The sequence below is a fragment of the Calidris pugnax genome, unplaced genomic scaffold (genome assembly GCF_001431845.1).
Source record: "Calidris pugnax isolate Ruff unplaced genomic scaffold, ASM143184v1 scaffold42, whole genome shotgun sequence".
Classification (NCBI taxonomy): domain Eukaryota; kingdom Metazoa; phylum Chordata; class Aves; order Charadriiformes; family Scolopacidae; genus Calidris; species Calidris pugnax.
In genome coordinates this window covers 6747586-6762722 of record NW_015090920.1, presented here as the reverse complement: position 1 = coordinate 6762722, position 15137 = coordinate 6747586, and the positions used below count along the sequence as shown (strand labels likewise).

General features: G+C 37.7%; 1 protein-coding gene across 5 annotated transcripts in view; it reads right to left on the bottom strand.

The window, feature by feature from the left end:
• Positions 1–1154: 1154 nt before the first annotated feature.
• Positions 1155–15137, bottom strand: part of CLGN (calmegin) — a 29175-nt gene continuing 15192 nt past the window's right edge. For 4 of the 5 annotated variants that reach the window (XM_014950065.1, XM_014950066.1, XM_014950067.1 and 1 more), the window contains 9 exons: positions 14681–14873; positions 12644–12833; positions 11723–11836; positions 10936–11092; positions 9755–9970; positions 8162–8281; positions 7836–7980; positions 5338–5450; positions 2256–2461 (listed from right to left, as the gene is read on the bottom strand). In XM_014950065.1, the coding sequence (XP_014805551.1) occupies positions 2381–2461; positions 5338–5450; positions 7836–7980; positions 8162–8281; positions 9755–9970; positions 10936–11092; positions 11723–11836; positions 12644–12833; positions 14681–14873 (1329 nt within the window). In that variant the 3' untranslated portion in view covers positions 2256–2380. The other variant, XM_014950064.1, reaches the window with a different exon arrangement.

Genomic DNA, 15137 nt, shown 5'->3' with positions numbered 1-15137 from the left:
GCGTCCTGGAACTGGATTTCCATTAGTTTGTTAATTTCAAAGCACTTTAAAGCAGCCATGATAACAAGATCGAGTATTTTTCCTGAAATACCTGTTCAGATATAAAAGGACTATGAGCAGGAACTGCAGGTGAAATCTGAATCAAGCGGCAATGGAAGGGCATTCCCTCTGGCTTTCTAGATCCAGAGTCTGAAATCCACAAAGCCCTGATGCTTCTCCCCTAATTACCAGCATGAGGCTAGATCCAAGTAAGCTGATGTGCAGAAGGATGTCTTCTGCCTCCAGCTTCCAGGTAATGGGAGTCATTAAGTCAGTATTGAAGTGAGATGGGTCTTGCAGAGTCAGTATTACTGCAACGAGCACTCTTGAGACCATTTTACCCCTAATAAACGGCTCCTTATTTACTGAAGTGAGGTACAAGCAAAGATGTTGATGTCACATTAATCAAGACCTTATAGGACCCTTAAGTTCAAAACCATAAGGGAGGACTAGCATCCCCCGTGGGGTGACCAGTTCCTGGAGTAACTCTATCACCAACCCCAAACAAACCAAAACCATCCCCAAAACCAAATGCTGGAGCAATTCTAAAGGACTTTTACCAGGCTCAGACAATATTCATTCAAAGAGAGTACCAAAGTGCTCCCTGACAGCTCTCAGTAGCTGCTACTGGCAAGATACTGCACCGGTAACAACCATCTATTGCTTGGAAAGTCACAGGCAGGAGGAGGAATCTGGAGTCTTCACTTCTTACGTTTTGCCTGTAGACCCTAAATAAAGAAGAGGGAACTTGCATTTAACTTTAAAAAAAACACTAACAAACCCAAACCCCCCCAAAACTAACCAAAGAGGTCTTTCCGTGTAGTTCACACAAAATAGTCCAATATAATTAACTTTTGAACGCTTCAACGCAAAAACTTCAAGAGACTGGCTTCTTCATTAGGGTTGATTGAGCATTCGTTTGTTCAAGACTTCACCAACTCTTTGCTGACCTGATTTGTTGTGAAAATACTTATTTTTTTAGATGAACTAACATCTTGTCAGGCACAAGGAAATCCCTTAGGTACCTTATGAATTAATGTATTTCTACTTGTATTTAATGTATCACTGCTTTTACTAGCATTTTACATCCTACTAATACTATAGGCAGCAAGAGGTTTCTGGTGACTGCAGTTTTATTGTTTCTTTTAAAATACAGCTGAACTTGAACAAAACAAAGTTTCTTTTACAATATGCATTTTATTTAAACTATATTATGAGAATGCCCAGTTACTCACATCTGTAAAAAACTTAATCCATCAAAAATTCTTATCTATATTAATAAATTTCATGTTAAGCAAGAATTATTAAATATTTTTAGGAGGCAATGTACACTTAGCAAGTATTCTATAAACAGAGGTTATACCACTCTGGCTTGGAACATGAGAACTATAAAAGTTTGAAAAAGTCATCTGTATCTCACTCCTGCAGATTTGTACCTGCATTCAAAAGTAAAACAAGTCACATCAATTACCACTTGTTCTATGCATATTCTATTTTAAAATATCTCTTAAAAATAAATTACTGTAACCGAAGTCTAAAGTGAACAGGTGACCACCCATGTAACAAGATGAACTAAAATAAATAATTTACAATAGAAATTGTTGCTAGCACTAAAATCATCTTACAAAAACAATTATTGCATTTAGCTCCGCACAGAAAAAAATACCTTTTCTCTCAGCAATGGGAACTGCTATAGATGCTACATCTTTACTATCATCCTCTTTTAGCTGAAAAGTGTCAACAGCTAATTTTGTGCCAGAGCTGCAAAAATATTATCATTTACTCATGTTTTTAAAAAATATTTAAATTAAGTTTATCTCCAACTAATACTAATTTCTAGGCATCTTCACCTTAAAATCAGTTGGCCAACTTGTAGTTTCGCTTTTACTCTGAATCCAAAACATCAGCTACCTCCTCACAGATAATATTTCTCCTTTAAAAAAGGGAATCAACGAAGTTTGGGAGGGTTAAAAGAGGTTAGAGAATTAAAAGAGGAGGTTGAGGAGCAATGAGTCCCCTTTTTTCCTTCAAATCTCAGGAACTTGCATGCTGTCAGGCGCACTGAAGTGGCATCCCCAAAGTTACTATTATCTAGAACTACAAATACAGCTCAAAGTAACTCAGTCCTTCCGTACTCTTCTTTTGCGCACCGATTTCAGTGGGCCATCTCCAGAACCTGTGCTTTCATCAGCTTCTTTCATCTGAAAAGTAAGAGGAGGTTGAGGAGCAACGAGTCCCCCTTTTTCCTTCAAATCTCAGGAACTTGCATGCTGTCAGGCGCATTGAAATGGCATCCCCAAAGTTACTATTATCTAGAACTACAAATACAGCTCAAAGTAACTCAGTCCTTCCGTACTCTTCTTTTGCGCACTGATTTCAGTGGGCCATCTCCAGAACCTGTGCTTTCATCAGCTTCTTTCATCTGAAAAATAAAAAAAAGTAAAAAAAATTATTCAGAATTACAATTTTAAACCCATTCTAATTTAATTATTGAAGCTGGCATGTTACTTTACTCCTCCTCCCAATCATATTATCACTGAAAGCAACACTTAAATGATAGGACATTCTTTTTCCCCATGATACTAATCTAACAATAAATCAAATGGGTAGAAGACCTTTCCTTCCTATATTCAGAAGGGAGAGAACAGTACATCTAAACTGACGTCAGAAATTTGAGTTTGCCCACTTACTCACTGGTTTAAAAGCAGTGACTTTTTAATGAATTTAGCAACTTCCTTAAAGTCTGAAGCTGGCATGTTACTTTACTCCTCCTCCCAATCATATTATCACTGAAAGCAACACTTAAATGATAGGACATTCTTTTTCCCCATGATACTAATCTAACAATAAATCAAATGGGTAGAAGACCTTTCCTTCCTATATTCAGAAGGGAGAGAACAGTACATCTAAACTGACGTCAGAAATTTGAGTTTGCCCACTTACTAAAAAAGTAAAAAAAATTATTCAGAATTACAATTTTAAACCCATTCTAATTTAATTATTGAAGCTGGCATGTTACTTTACTCCTCCTCCCAATCATATTATCACTGAAAGCAACACTTAAATGATAGGACATTCTTTTTCCCCATGATACTAATCTAACAATAAATCAAATGGGTAGAAGACCTTTCCTTCCTATATTCAGAAGGGAGAGAACAGTACATCTAAACTGACGTCAGAAATTTGAGTTTGCCCACTTACTCACTGGTTTAAAAGCAGTGACTTTTTAATTAATCTAGCGACTTCCTTAAAGTGCTCCTCCCAATCATATTATCACTGAAAGCAACGCTTAAATGATAGGACATTCTTTTTCCCCACAATACTGATCTAACAATAAATCAAATGGGTAGAAGACCTTTCCTTTCGATGTTCAGAAGGGAGAGAACAGTACATCTAAACTGACGTCAGAAATTTGAGTTTGCCCACTTACTCACTGGTTTAAAAGCAGTGACTTTTTAATTAATCTAGCGACTTCCTTAAAGTGCATCTTATGCTAATTCTAATTTCCCTTCCTTAAGCAAGAAGCGTTTAAAACATTCTAACTGCCACCTTTGGACAGCTATGAGTAGAACAAACTGCTCTTAAATCAGATGTGTTTTTCTCCGTTTCAAAGCAATTAGCTTAGAGGCACATGCAAAGCCCTTCCATGAACTCCTCTCTCAGAAAACACACTGCTTCCTCCCTTTCCTGCACCACCTAATGGCAGGCACCTCGTGCAGAAGGAGCAGCTCACAGAATGCGGCACAACCCGAGCGACAACAAGGTGTGCACGACATCTCCCAAGTAGGTCAACGAGCCAATTCTAGGCCAGAAACTTGTACGCCCTGAAAACACCCAGAGAAGAGCAAGCCAAAACCTCATTGTGATACCCCTGTAGCGGCAAAGGCATTGAGATCATCTTATTATTTTCACAAAGATTCATGGGCATCTTAATGGGGTTCATCAGATACTCTACTCCTAGGTAGGTGTACAAGGAAAAAAAAATTCTTACAGGAACAAGAGGAAGTTATTTAATAAGGGGTAGTTAATGAAGAATTTCAGAGCTGAAACAATGCAACCTCATGCAAGGTACAGCTTCCTAGAGGAGTTTTACACATAAAGGAGTTAACATCACATTAAATAACTCCCCCAATCTGGGAAGGGACTCATTTAGGGAGTGCCAAGCACAAGATGATCAACACAAATACTATGGGTGGATCTAAAGTGTTTCAGACCGACCAGTTTTCTTCACTGAAAGGATAATAAGGAGTTGATGAGCAAGAAAAGCACACACAAATTCTATTCTACCATGTTATTTTTCTGAAAAACATTTTCTAGATTATCTGGTGACTGGATTAATCTGTACAAGAACAAATGAAAGTGCAGGTGCTAGATTCAAAACCAGTATGGTCATTTAGCTTAAAACCTTATTTTGGAATTAAAAATAAAATAAAATAGAAAGCTTCATGGTTTTCAATGTCTTACTGTTAAGCTATTTGGTTAGAAGATCTGGTGACTGGATTAATCTGTACAAGAACAAATGAAAGTGCAGGTGCTAGATTCAAAACCAGTATGGTCATTTAGCTTAAAACCTTATTTTGGAATTAAAAAAAAAAAAAAAGAAATTGAAAGCTTAATGTTGTTCAATGTCTTACTGTTAAGCAATTTGGTTAGAAGCACATAGAATCATGGAATGGTTAGAGTTGGAAGATCATTGAGTTCCAACCCCCCTGCCATGGGCAGGGACACCTCCCACCAGACCAGGTTGCTCAAAGCCCCATCCAGCCTGGCCTTGAACCCCTCCAGGGATGGGGCTGCCACAGCTTCTCTGGGCAACCTGTTCCGTCAATTAAGTAGCATCATAAAAAGAGACTGACCTCTACTGCAGCACTCAAATTTTCAAGACTTGCAATTCATTTCACAACCTGTTAAAAACTACACTCTTGAAAAAATGTTTCATTTTCAGAGACCTGCAGGATCACTTCTAAACTATACCTGTGTTTTACAATAAATATCATCTTATAGCCAAAATTACATAGGAAGAGATGTTTCACAAACCTACGCAGAGCATTTGAGGTGTCAAACACAAATAAAAACACATCCCCACTTCATTATTTGTTTTATGGCTCAACAGAAGAAAAACTCTTGCAGGTAACTGGGCTTAGTTAGAAGTGCCATATTGGACAAGGGCAAGGAGAAAACAGAGAAAAAAACCACAGCTTCTCTGGGCAACCTGTTCCAGTGTAACTGGGCTTAGTTAGAAGTGCCATGTTGGACAAGGGCAAGGAGAAAACAGAGGAAAAAAAACCCCAAACTTACCTCATCTTCTGAACCAGATTGATTTGACTTATCACCTTCTTCTTGACTTTCATCTGCAACTTCATTTTCGTCTTCATCATCATCAATATCTTCACCACCTTCACGCTCATCTTCTGTGGAAGAAATTAATTTTACTTTGTAATCAGAACTATATTAAAAATGCACTATATGCATTCACACTAGTAAGGAAGAGAAGCCAATTTTAGTCTTTGAATGAACTACTTGTTTATAGTAACTCATGAAAACATCTCTATGATTGAGAGTAAAATTCTCATGAATTAGCATAAATTGAGCACTGTTGGATATAATAACCAATTTTAACAGGTTTAGCCTAGCTTCTTTTTACAATAGCATGTAAGTTCTTCAGACTTGTAAGTGACAGACTAAAATGACAACCTTAATACTTAAATCCAAGTATTGTATTAGACCATTTTGATACCGGGGTCCAAAACTGAACAACTTAGGTATCCAAAATCTACTAAGTCAGAATTTAGCCAAAGTACAATATTTTAGTAACGAGTCATCCACCACTGGGGACACCTACATGCTCAGGGAACTTCTCTTTTCAGCAGGGAATAGCATGTAAGTTCTTCAGACTTGTAAGTGACAGACTAAAATGACAACCTTAATACTTAAATCCAAGTATTGTATTAGACCATTTTGATACCGGGGTCCAAAACTGAACAACTTAGGTATCCAAAATCTACTAAGTCAGAATTTAGCCAAAGTACAATATTTTAGTAACGAGTCATCCACCACTGGGGACACCTACATGCTCAGGGAACTTCTCTTTTCAGCAGGGAATTCTTTGGGCATACAGTTTTGGGTTGAGGGTTAAGTAGCTGTGTGCTTATCCCCTTTTTATGCATTATTGCAATGCAGAAACTAGTCAGAAAAGCACTGTACTCCCCTCAGCTCACTCGCAGTACGGCCACCTCGCACTACACTAGGATAAAACTATTCACAAGGAGCAGTAAGCTCTCTGTGAGACCTGGTGACTCGCAGTACGGCCACCTCGCACTACACTAGAATAAACTATTCACAACAGTAAGCTCTCTGTGAGACCTGGAGTCAGATAGACCTTTGAACTGACAGGGTCTGGAGAGGAAAAAAAAGAAGTAAAAAAAAAAATAAAATAACTTTTTACTCTCCAGAATTCCCTGGACAAACAACAGACTAAGACAGAGGCAGTTTATACTTTCTTATTGAGGTTGTGTCACTGCACTGAAGAGCAGTGCACGCACCAAATATTGCCAACTCTAGGCTGCTCTCTGATCAGCACACAGGTTGCCCTTCTAGGGTAACCAGCTCCCTATATTCTGCATATTTTGTGAAGGGGGCCATGCACCCAGCTGTTTTGATTTCCACTTTTGTGGAAATGTACACCAACAATGTACTCGATTCTGTAAGTACTGGCACGGGACCATCAGATGCTGAGTAAGCTTTTAGATCATCCAGGCAGAAGCCATCACTGCCCATAAATCACAGTTCAGACACAGACAAAATCACAAAGTTTCAGTCAGTAACACAAAGTGATGTCAGTACTAAGGAAAAAAAACAATCAAACAAAAACAAACCACCAAAACACACAAACCATGAATGTCTGCTACGTTTCTAACTTTCCTTGTCAGTCACTTGTCACTTTCTTTGTTCCTACCAAGAAAAGTTAAGTAAGAGGCAGAACATTGTGGAGGTCTGAGGCTCAGGATTTTCTCATGGAAGTGAAGATAATGCACTACAAGTTAAGCGATTTGCTTTTTGTTCATTACTATAGACTTGGGGAAAACACCAACAGAACAAAGCCATAGTTGAATAGTACCAGTAATCTTTGGTACAGTAACACAAGACTATTTTATCCTTGGATGCCAAAGTACAGTTGACCTACTGAATCATTGACTCCACCCTTGGGGCAGCAGGACAGACCTGTGTGGGCACACAATGCCTTGGTAGAAAGCAACGCAAAGGAAGCAGCAGGCTTCAGTATTTATTTCAAGTCTACTCCTTCTTCAGGCTTTAGCAAGAGTTACTAAAATCAGTGATCAATGGAATAGCTCAAGGTACAACCCTCCCACATAAGAAAGACTTATGGTAAAGACTTAAAGCTATTCCAGACACATATTAAAAGACAACAATGTGACGTTAATCACTTCAGGTACATATATCTGAACCATTCATATGTGTTCAATAGATGAAATATTTGGAAGGGAGAAAATATACATCTCTGTCTACAAACATAAAAAGACCATCAGAAGCATGTTAGTTTCTTGAAAGCAAAAAATATAGCGAGGAGAGCCTTATTTTCTGCTTGTGTTTGTCAAAGAGCTATTATCCATGGAATGTCATGCACTGGGGAGTGTCAAAGAAAAAAAGACTCAGAGCAAGACAGGTTTTGCATATTCTAATATAACTGCTTGTAATTATTGGCAATGCAATCCATGAACTACTCCTATTGATCTCTTTCTGTTTAATCAAACCGCAGGCTGGCTTGCTCATCTTACCATCTTCAGCAGTATCTTCGTTTTCTTTTTCTTCTTCTAATTCTATTTCATCATCATCTAAGTCCTCTCTCTCTTGTTTTAGTTCTCCCTTCATAATTGGCTTAGACATATCAGTTTTTTTGAAGTCAATATCTTCATCTGTTTTCTACAACAAATTAAAAATCTATTTACATTTAAATACAACTTCAGAACTAAGCACAACAGCTACTGTAAGATAAGTAATATCAATGGCACATTAAAAGTGGCTATTGTTGAACAGACGCTAAGAGTTTTCAAATAAAGTATTAAGAATAAAACCAAATAAAAATATAGGAAATTTCTCTAACCTTTGCCGGCCAGCAGAACAACACACCTAGACCAACAGGGAGAGCTAAAGTCAGGATGTAAAGAACCCAGAGCCATGGGTGGTCTTCTGCAGCAGTCACCAGCTGCCGAAACATACCAGGCTATATTAAAAACAATTAAAAAAAAAAAGAAAAAAAGATAATTGCATTAACATCCCTCTCAACACATCCTTAAGTTTATAAAGTGTACTGTATATATTTTAAGCTTTATGTTGCCCAAAGAAACCCTTTCATTACCTTTGCTTTTTAATAACTAAAACAATATTGGATGTCAGTATTAGTAAAGTAACAACTTGACAGATTGTAAATAATTAGCAGGGGCTAAGAAGGAAAGCCTGTTACTACAAACTACCACCTCAGACCAGGACACCCTCCCAGCTACTGTACTTTTCCCCATGCTGTACCACCTCAGCTGAAAGCTCCTCAGAGCTCATCAAGAGCCTCAGAGCAATGCTCCTGAAGAGCAATGTCTTGCTCCAGCTGTACTACAAGGTTCTCTCCTTTGCAGCCAATTATTCAGGGAGTAAATTGTCCTCCCAGCCCAGTTCTGACTTCAACAGTAGAGGTAGGCAGGCAAGTGCCTGGTCCAGTCAGACCTCTGGAAACAGTGTCTCAGCAACTAAGGTAGGAAGTCTGAGAGACCTGGTGGAGTGAGGGGACTTGGGGGAATATTTTTTGCTATTGTGTGTACAAATACAAACACAGGTCCAGACATAAAACCAAACGTTTCTGAAAAGGGCAAGGTTGTAGGAGGAGGTGGCTTCCCAAATTGCATGGGCAAATACGGTGTTGCTACTTGCTCATACTGTGACAAGCAGCAGCTGTCAGGAATTGGCCACATTTGCCACCAACCCATCATTTCCTTCCCACAACTGAAGGCCTGTGCTTCCCACTCTAAAAAAAAAGACTGTCAGAAAGGAACTGTAGTCAGTAAAAACAGCCACTAGAGGGGCTCACAATCCCGTATGTCAGGACAAATTCATCCTACAGCATAGGAAGGAGAACTAGACAAGACTGTGGCTGCTGGACAAGTACAATATGCAAGCAAAATAAAAATGTGGATGTACACAAAGAAACCCAAGAACAGATGCAGCTCCATAAACAAACTTGCGCTATTTTCAGAGCTGCGCAATATGGCCTAAAACTATTAAGCAGAAAAAACCCCACATGACTACTTATCCATTCCTCATGGGAGGGAAAGATCTAAGAACAGGGAAAGGGAATGGGAAGAAAAAAAAGAAGTCTTAGTGTGTAACTAACTCAGCTTCCATTTGCTATGTAAGTACTAAACTTCTAGTAACCCTGTGAACAGCGGAAGACTCACTAACTGTAATAAAGCCAATTTCTAGGTGTTTAAGTAAAAGGTTGTACCATTTAATATCAAGAGGTTATTGATGTGGGTAAGGCAAAAAGCCAAAACTACAAGGAAAAAAAAAAAAACAAACTATCATAGTTACTCAGCAAAACTATTAATTGTAAACAAATTAATATTCTGTCAGCATTAATTGACAGAAAACTCTTCCAACAGCACACCTTCCTCACTTTTGGCTCTCAAGAACACAATAAAGTTTGTACCTCGTTAGCACTTGCTACTAATTTCTTCAAGCCCCAGCCATCTGCTGCCCAACGATCTGCTACTTCTTTTTCTGAGCATATAATGAAGTTATCAAAGTAGATATCAGATGTCATAGACCAGAGTTCTAAACCAATGGCACTGACAGTGGTCATCTTGAATGGGTGAATATCTTCAAAATAGTCTGGGTTAGGTATTTTCCGAGGGCTCCAGATTCCCTTTTAAGGAAAAAAAATTTAAAAATCAAAATCACACATAAAACATTACCTATACATCACTAAAAAAACAAACTGTGAAACAAATTTTAAAATAATTAGGACTTTGCAACTATTTTAAATGCATTATTTAAAAAGACAAGCAGTAGAGTTTAACCTACGTAAAAACAAAACTGGAAATAGCCTATCGGATTTTGGCAGATGGGTCTGTTTTCTGCCTTAGGGCAGACCCCTTAACATTAATTTTTTTGTCCATAGAGGGTTACAGTAACAACTGACTGCGCGAAGTAACCCTGGTCTTCCTGGTACTGGTGATTCCAAGCGCAGTCTTTGTACACTTCCTAGAGTAAGTCTAGGAGACAAGTTTCCTAATATTGCAGGAAAATAAACATTGGTATAAATTCTTCCTCCTGTATCTATGTAATATATAGTTTTGATTTTTGTTCATCAATATAGCATATACATTTTTGTAAAGGAGTGATCAGTATTTCATGGTCAGTGATGGAATCTTCTGAAACAAGCATTTATTGTCTGGTGGCCTATGACTGCAAGGGAACTACATCCCATCATCCACACAGTCCTTTCCAGTGTGTATGCACGTAGAAAAATTGTTTATTTAGAACACCCACGTTTAAAACCCCAACAAAAAAGAGAAATATTTCATTACATGATAACGTAATTCAGAACACAATTCTACAGAGCATATTAAATAAGCAGTAGCAATGCAGAGCATTGCAAAAACAACTTTCAACAGAGAAATTGTTTTAATACAGAAAGTCTTTCTAATTTTTCCAGTGTATATTGAGGGGAAAAAAGCAAATTAAATACAAAAATGTTTAGTGATGGTATTCAGATTCACTCCAAAATATGAACATACTGTATAAAAGCCTAGATAAATATACTAGGCTGACTTGCCTGGTCTGTTGAACTTCCTACCTTTTAACAACGACCTACAACATTGCTATTACCTGATAGTTAGGATTATCTATCATAGGTGCTTTCCATTTTCCTTTATACTTTGGGTTATTCTTCATGGGACGCACCCAGTGTCCACAACCAGGTGCAGCCTCGCACTTTGGATTAGCAATCTGAGGGGCCTCCCACTCCCCATCCATTTCTTCATCCCTACAGAAAAAATAAAAAAATACAAACAACTGATTTGAGATTGGACTGGTCCGAACACTAGCAGTCAATCTGAAGTTAGGATCCACACACATTTTCCTGAAACAACATCAGAATTTTGACCCGCTCACAAAACTTTACCCAGCAGGATAAACGCTTTTTTTGATATTTTTTTTTTGGTTGGTTGTGGTTCATTTTAAGTGCTACGCTTTTTTTTTTTTAAAGGTCACGACTACCACAGCATGACTGAATATGATTATACATCTGCAGACAGCTTGAAACACTTATCTGTATGATGCCGAGAGATCCCTTTGAGATTATTATGTGATGATTTCAAGTTATCAACTTAAACTATTCTATGGTTTAACACTGTAGCAAATTCTTTCAAAGGGCTCCTTCATATTCTGGGGTTTATCATCAGAAAACAAAAGGCAATTGACATGTTCATGTTCTTCTAAAAGCAATCCCCAAAACAACAAGTATTTGGCCATTCCTTACACATTGCAACTTACTACCTCAAAAGACAGAGATTTGTATTGGCTTCTGATCCACAACTCATAACTTGCCACAGAGAATAGACAGGCTTATTTACAAGACACGTTAACAACCTGCATTTATTGATCAAGTTCTTACCAGTCCTTTGGTTTTTTTGCATTGGGGTCTGGAACATACTGTGGTTCATCATCAAGCCATCCCTCAGGCTTAACAGCATCAAGGTCTTCTATTTTGGAAGGCTCATCTTCGTCCCTTCAAATACAGATTTCTGTTAGAAAATACAGTTGCCTGATACTGAACCAATGTTCTGTTCAGAGAACTGTAACCGCCATGAAAAGGATGATTTTCAGAGGTAGAACACAATTAGACACACTGATCTTAAGAATTAGACATCCAATTATCTGTTTATAAATACTTGAGTTGTATTTGCACTGTTTCAAAGTCCTGAAATTGCTGACATAAACTCACAGGTTTCAGTCAAGTCTTTCCATTAAGTTTTTCCCTCCTCTTCCCAAGCTGTTGTACGAACAGTAGTTCACACAGGAGGAATTTTCAGAGGTAGAACACAATTAGACACACTGATCTTAAGAATTAGACATCCAATTATCTGTTTATAAATACTTGAGTTGTATTTGCACTGTTTCAAAGTCCTGAAATTGCTGACATAAACTCACAGGTTTCAGTCAAGTCTTTCCATTAAGTTTTTCCCTCCTCTTCCCAAGCTGTTGTACAAACAGTAGTTCACACAGCAGAAGTCATTGAACATGAATTAATACTGTATGATGAAAAAAAAAACCCCTTCTTCCCAGTCTTTCAGGTATAGTAATCTTAGTCACTAATTGCAAACACTGAGGGTACAAGTCAGCAAAAAGCACAATTGTTTCTTTCCTTAGAAGATGACCAGATCCTTTTACCTACCTCAGTTATGTTTATAAACTTTAGTACTTTTAGTAGTGAAACACTTGTCATTAGCAAAAAACCAAAATAAAACCAGTCAAATCTTTCAAATCAATAACCTGTGTGTAAAAGGTATTGTACAGATACAAATGTCCTCCTTACCAGTCATCTGGTTTAACAGCATTGGGATCGGGTATTTTTGGTCTCTCATCCCAATCATCAGGCTTCTTCTCACTAGGATCCTCTATTTCTCTGGGAGGGTTTACTGGAGGAACCATATCTTCAAGAAGACTTCCTTTACTCACAACCGTCTGGTCAATTAACATTTCAAACGTATCATCTGGTTTTAACACTGAAGAAATTTGTATTAAAGACATAAGGGAAATATTAATTTCACAAATATTTTTAATCAAAAATCTATATATTAAACACAGACTTAGGTAAAAGCAAACGAGATCCTCACTAGCAGAGCAGGAGATGGCCTCCCCACCCAGGTACTGGATCTGGACACAAAACTTTAGATTTGCTATTGTAGGGATAGTGGACCAGTATCAGGACCCAAAAATGAAACCTCTAGCAAACTGCTGAAACACATCCAAGCACATTCTAAGAGCTATTTCTCAAAAACCTACCACTTGGCCAAAATTCTGCTTTACTTATTTATTCAAAACCACAGACAACGAAAGACAAAACTCGGCCCCGAAAGGCATCTCCGCTACCAAATTACACACAATTACAATTTCACACCTGGAAAAGCACGGAAACACAAGAACTGTGTCAGTAACACAGCAGAAGGATTATCAAAGCAATATTGTCACTGATTGAAATCTGACAGCCGTTGCCCTCAGATGGCAGACTGAGAATACAGAAAATTATATTCAAACATCTAAGTATTTTAGCAAGTGTGAGTAACTGAGAAGGCAGAGTCACAGAATTGAGCAGTGTGAAGCTCTTGGTAAGAGAGGCTGCATCCAAATCCATTTCTAATAACCAGTGAGCATATTTATAGGTCCTTTACAAGTGCATTCAAATATCCATTCAACACAAGGAAGATTGTTAATTCAAAGTAATTGCTATTCCACTTTTATGGCAGTTTTATAAAAATAGGTGATGAAAACCAAAGTAATCATCTTACCCTGAGGGACTGATACTATCTAATGACGCTCTTGCAGCCTGAATTTTCAATAGTATTAAAATATCCATAAATGCAAAAAAATTAACCCCCCGTATCACTTCTAACACAATACAAAGAATCAATTTTTAAACTTATGTTACCAGTCACATAACGCATCAGAATTATACAGCTCCATGGAGTCTATCTGAACAATTATAAACAAACGCAATCTGAGCTTAAATATCTTTAATCATAATTTCTAATGAACAGCCTGAATACCTCAACACAGGCATTCCTTTACCACAAGAACAGCGTTTTGTTTCACTTATTCCTATTATCTAAAAGTGAAAGTTTGTTGTGGCACACTACTGTAAATTATTTTAAAGAACAATAAGTTTGCCCAAGGCACAGCAGTTGAACACAAACACTATTATTCAGTGAGAGTTCAAAAGTGTAGTCAATTTTGCTGGATTTGCAGCATGGCACAGGTGAGTCCATTCTTCTCTAATTATTCACTCTTCACCAGAAGTTAGAAAAAGAGGGGAAAAGAGCTAAGAAATTAAACTTTCATCTCTGTTATACTGTTCGCTGGTTCGGGAAGAGATGTCACATGAATTAAAACCAGCCTCTATTTGTTCATCTTCAGAGAACAGGGCAACACATCTGTTGATGGACACTGCTGCAGATGCAGGTGTGAGTGAGAACTCTTCATACGTGGAGGAGAGTTGTGTGCAACATCCTGCAGATTTAACTGAATTCCTGTGAACTCTAATGCCTTTCTAGAATATTAGACAGTTTGGGTTTTTTCAATATCTTAACAAAAATATTTTTATCATAATAAGTACTAAAAGTATTAATCAGTTCCTCATGCTAAAGGCTGAAAAGGCCTGATATGTTTTTTCCTGTAATTGAGTATTAAACAGCAACATTTCAAAGCCACTTCTATGTCCTGCAATTAAGCTCAGTCATTATTTAAGACCTGTCCTTAAATAATTTCAGCCCTAATCATTAAGCAACCCCCCCCCTCAGTAATGGACTGAAAGCAGACTCCTTTCCAATTTAAACTTATAAGAATTAAACAATACCAAGAGTATATAGATGCGTCTTCTTGTCCAAATAGAATTTTTTTAGGTCTACGTCGGGACGTTTGGCATGTTTTTCATCATATTCTCCAGTTTTAGGATTCTTATGTCTGAAGATAAAGTGCAGTTTGTAATCTTCTCCACATTTATCTGGTCCAAACATAATAGTATAAGGTGTTTTGTCAAAAAAGTATTCCTGTAGAAGCAAGAAAGCTGAGCATGTGTTATACTGTACATTTCATGAAGACATTTTGGGTAGTTCTTTTCCCTAATGCCGTGGCAGACAGCACAGTGACCTTTTTCTAAAAGGTAACTGAAAACTGGCAGAGTAAGTGATGAAAGGAATTAAACAGTTGAGTTGCTGGGTGCTCTCTGTTCTCAGGGAACGAGCTAACTGTAGAGATCACTTAAGCCTCTTCAAGGAAAGATGAATATATTTATTTAGACCTTACCCTTACGT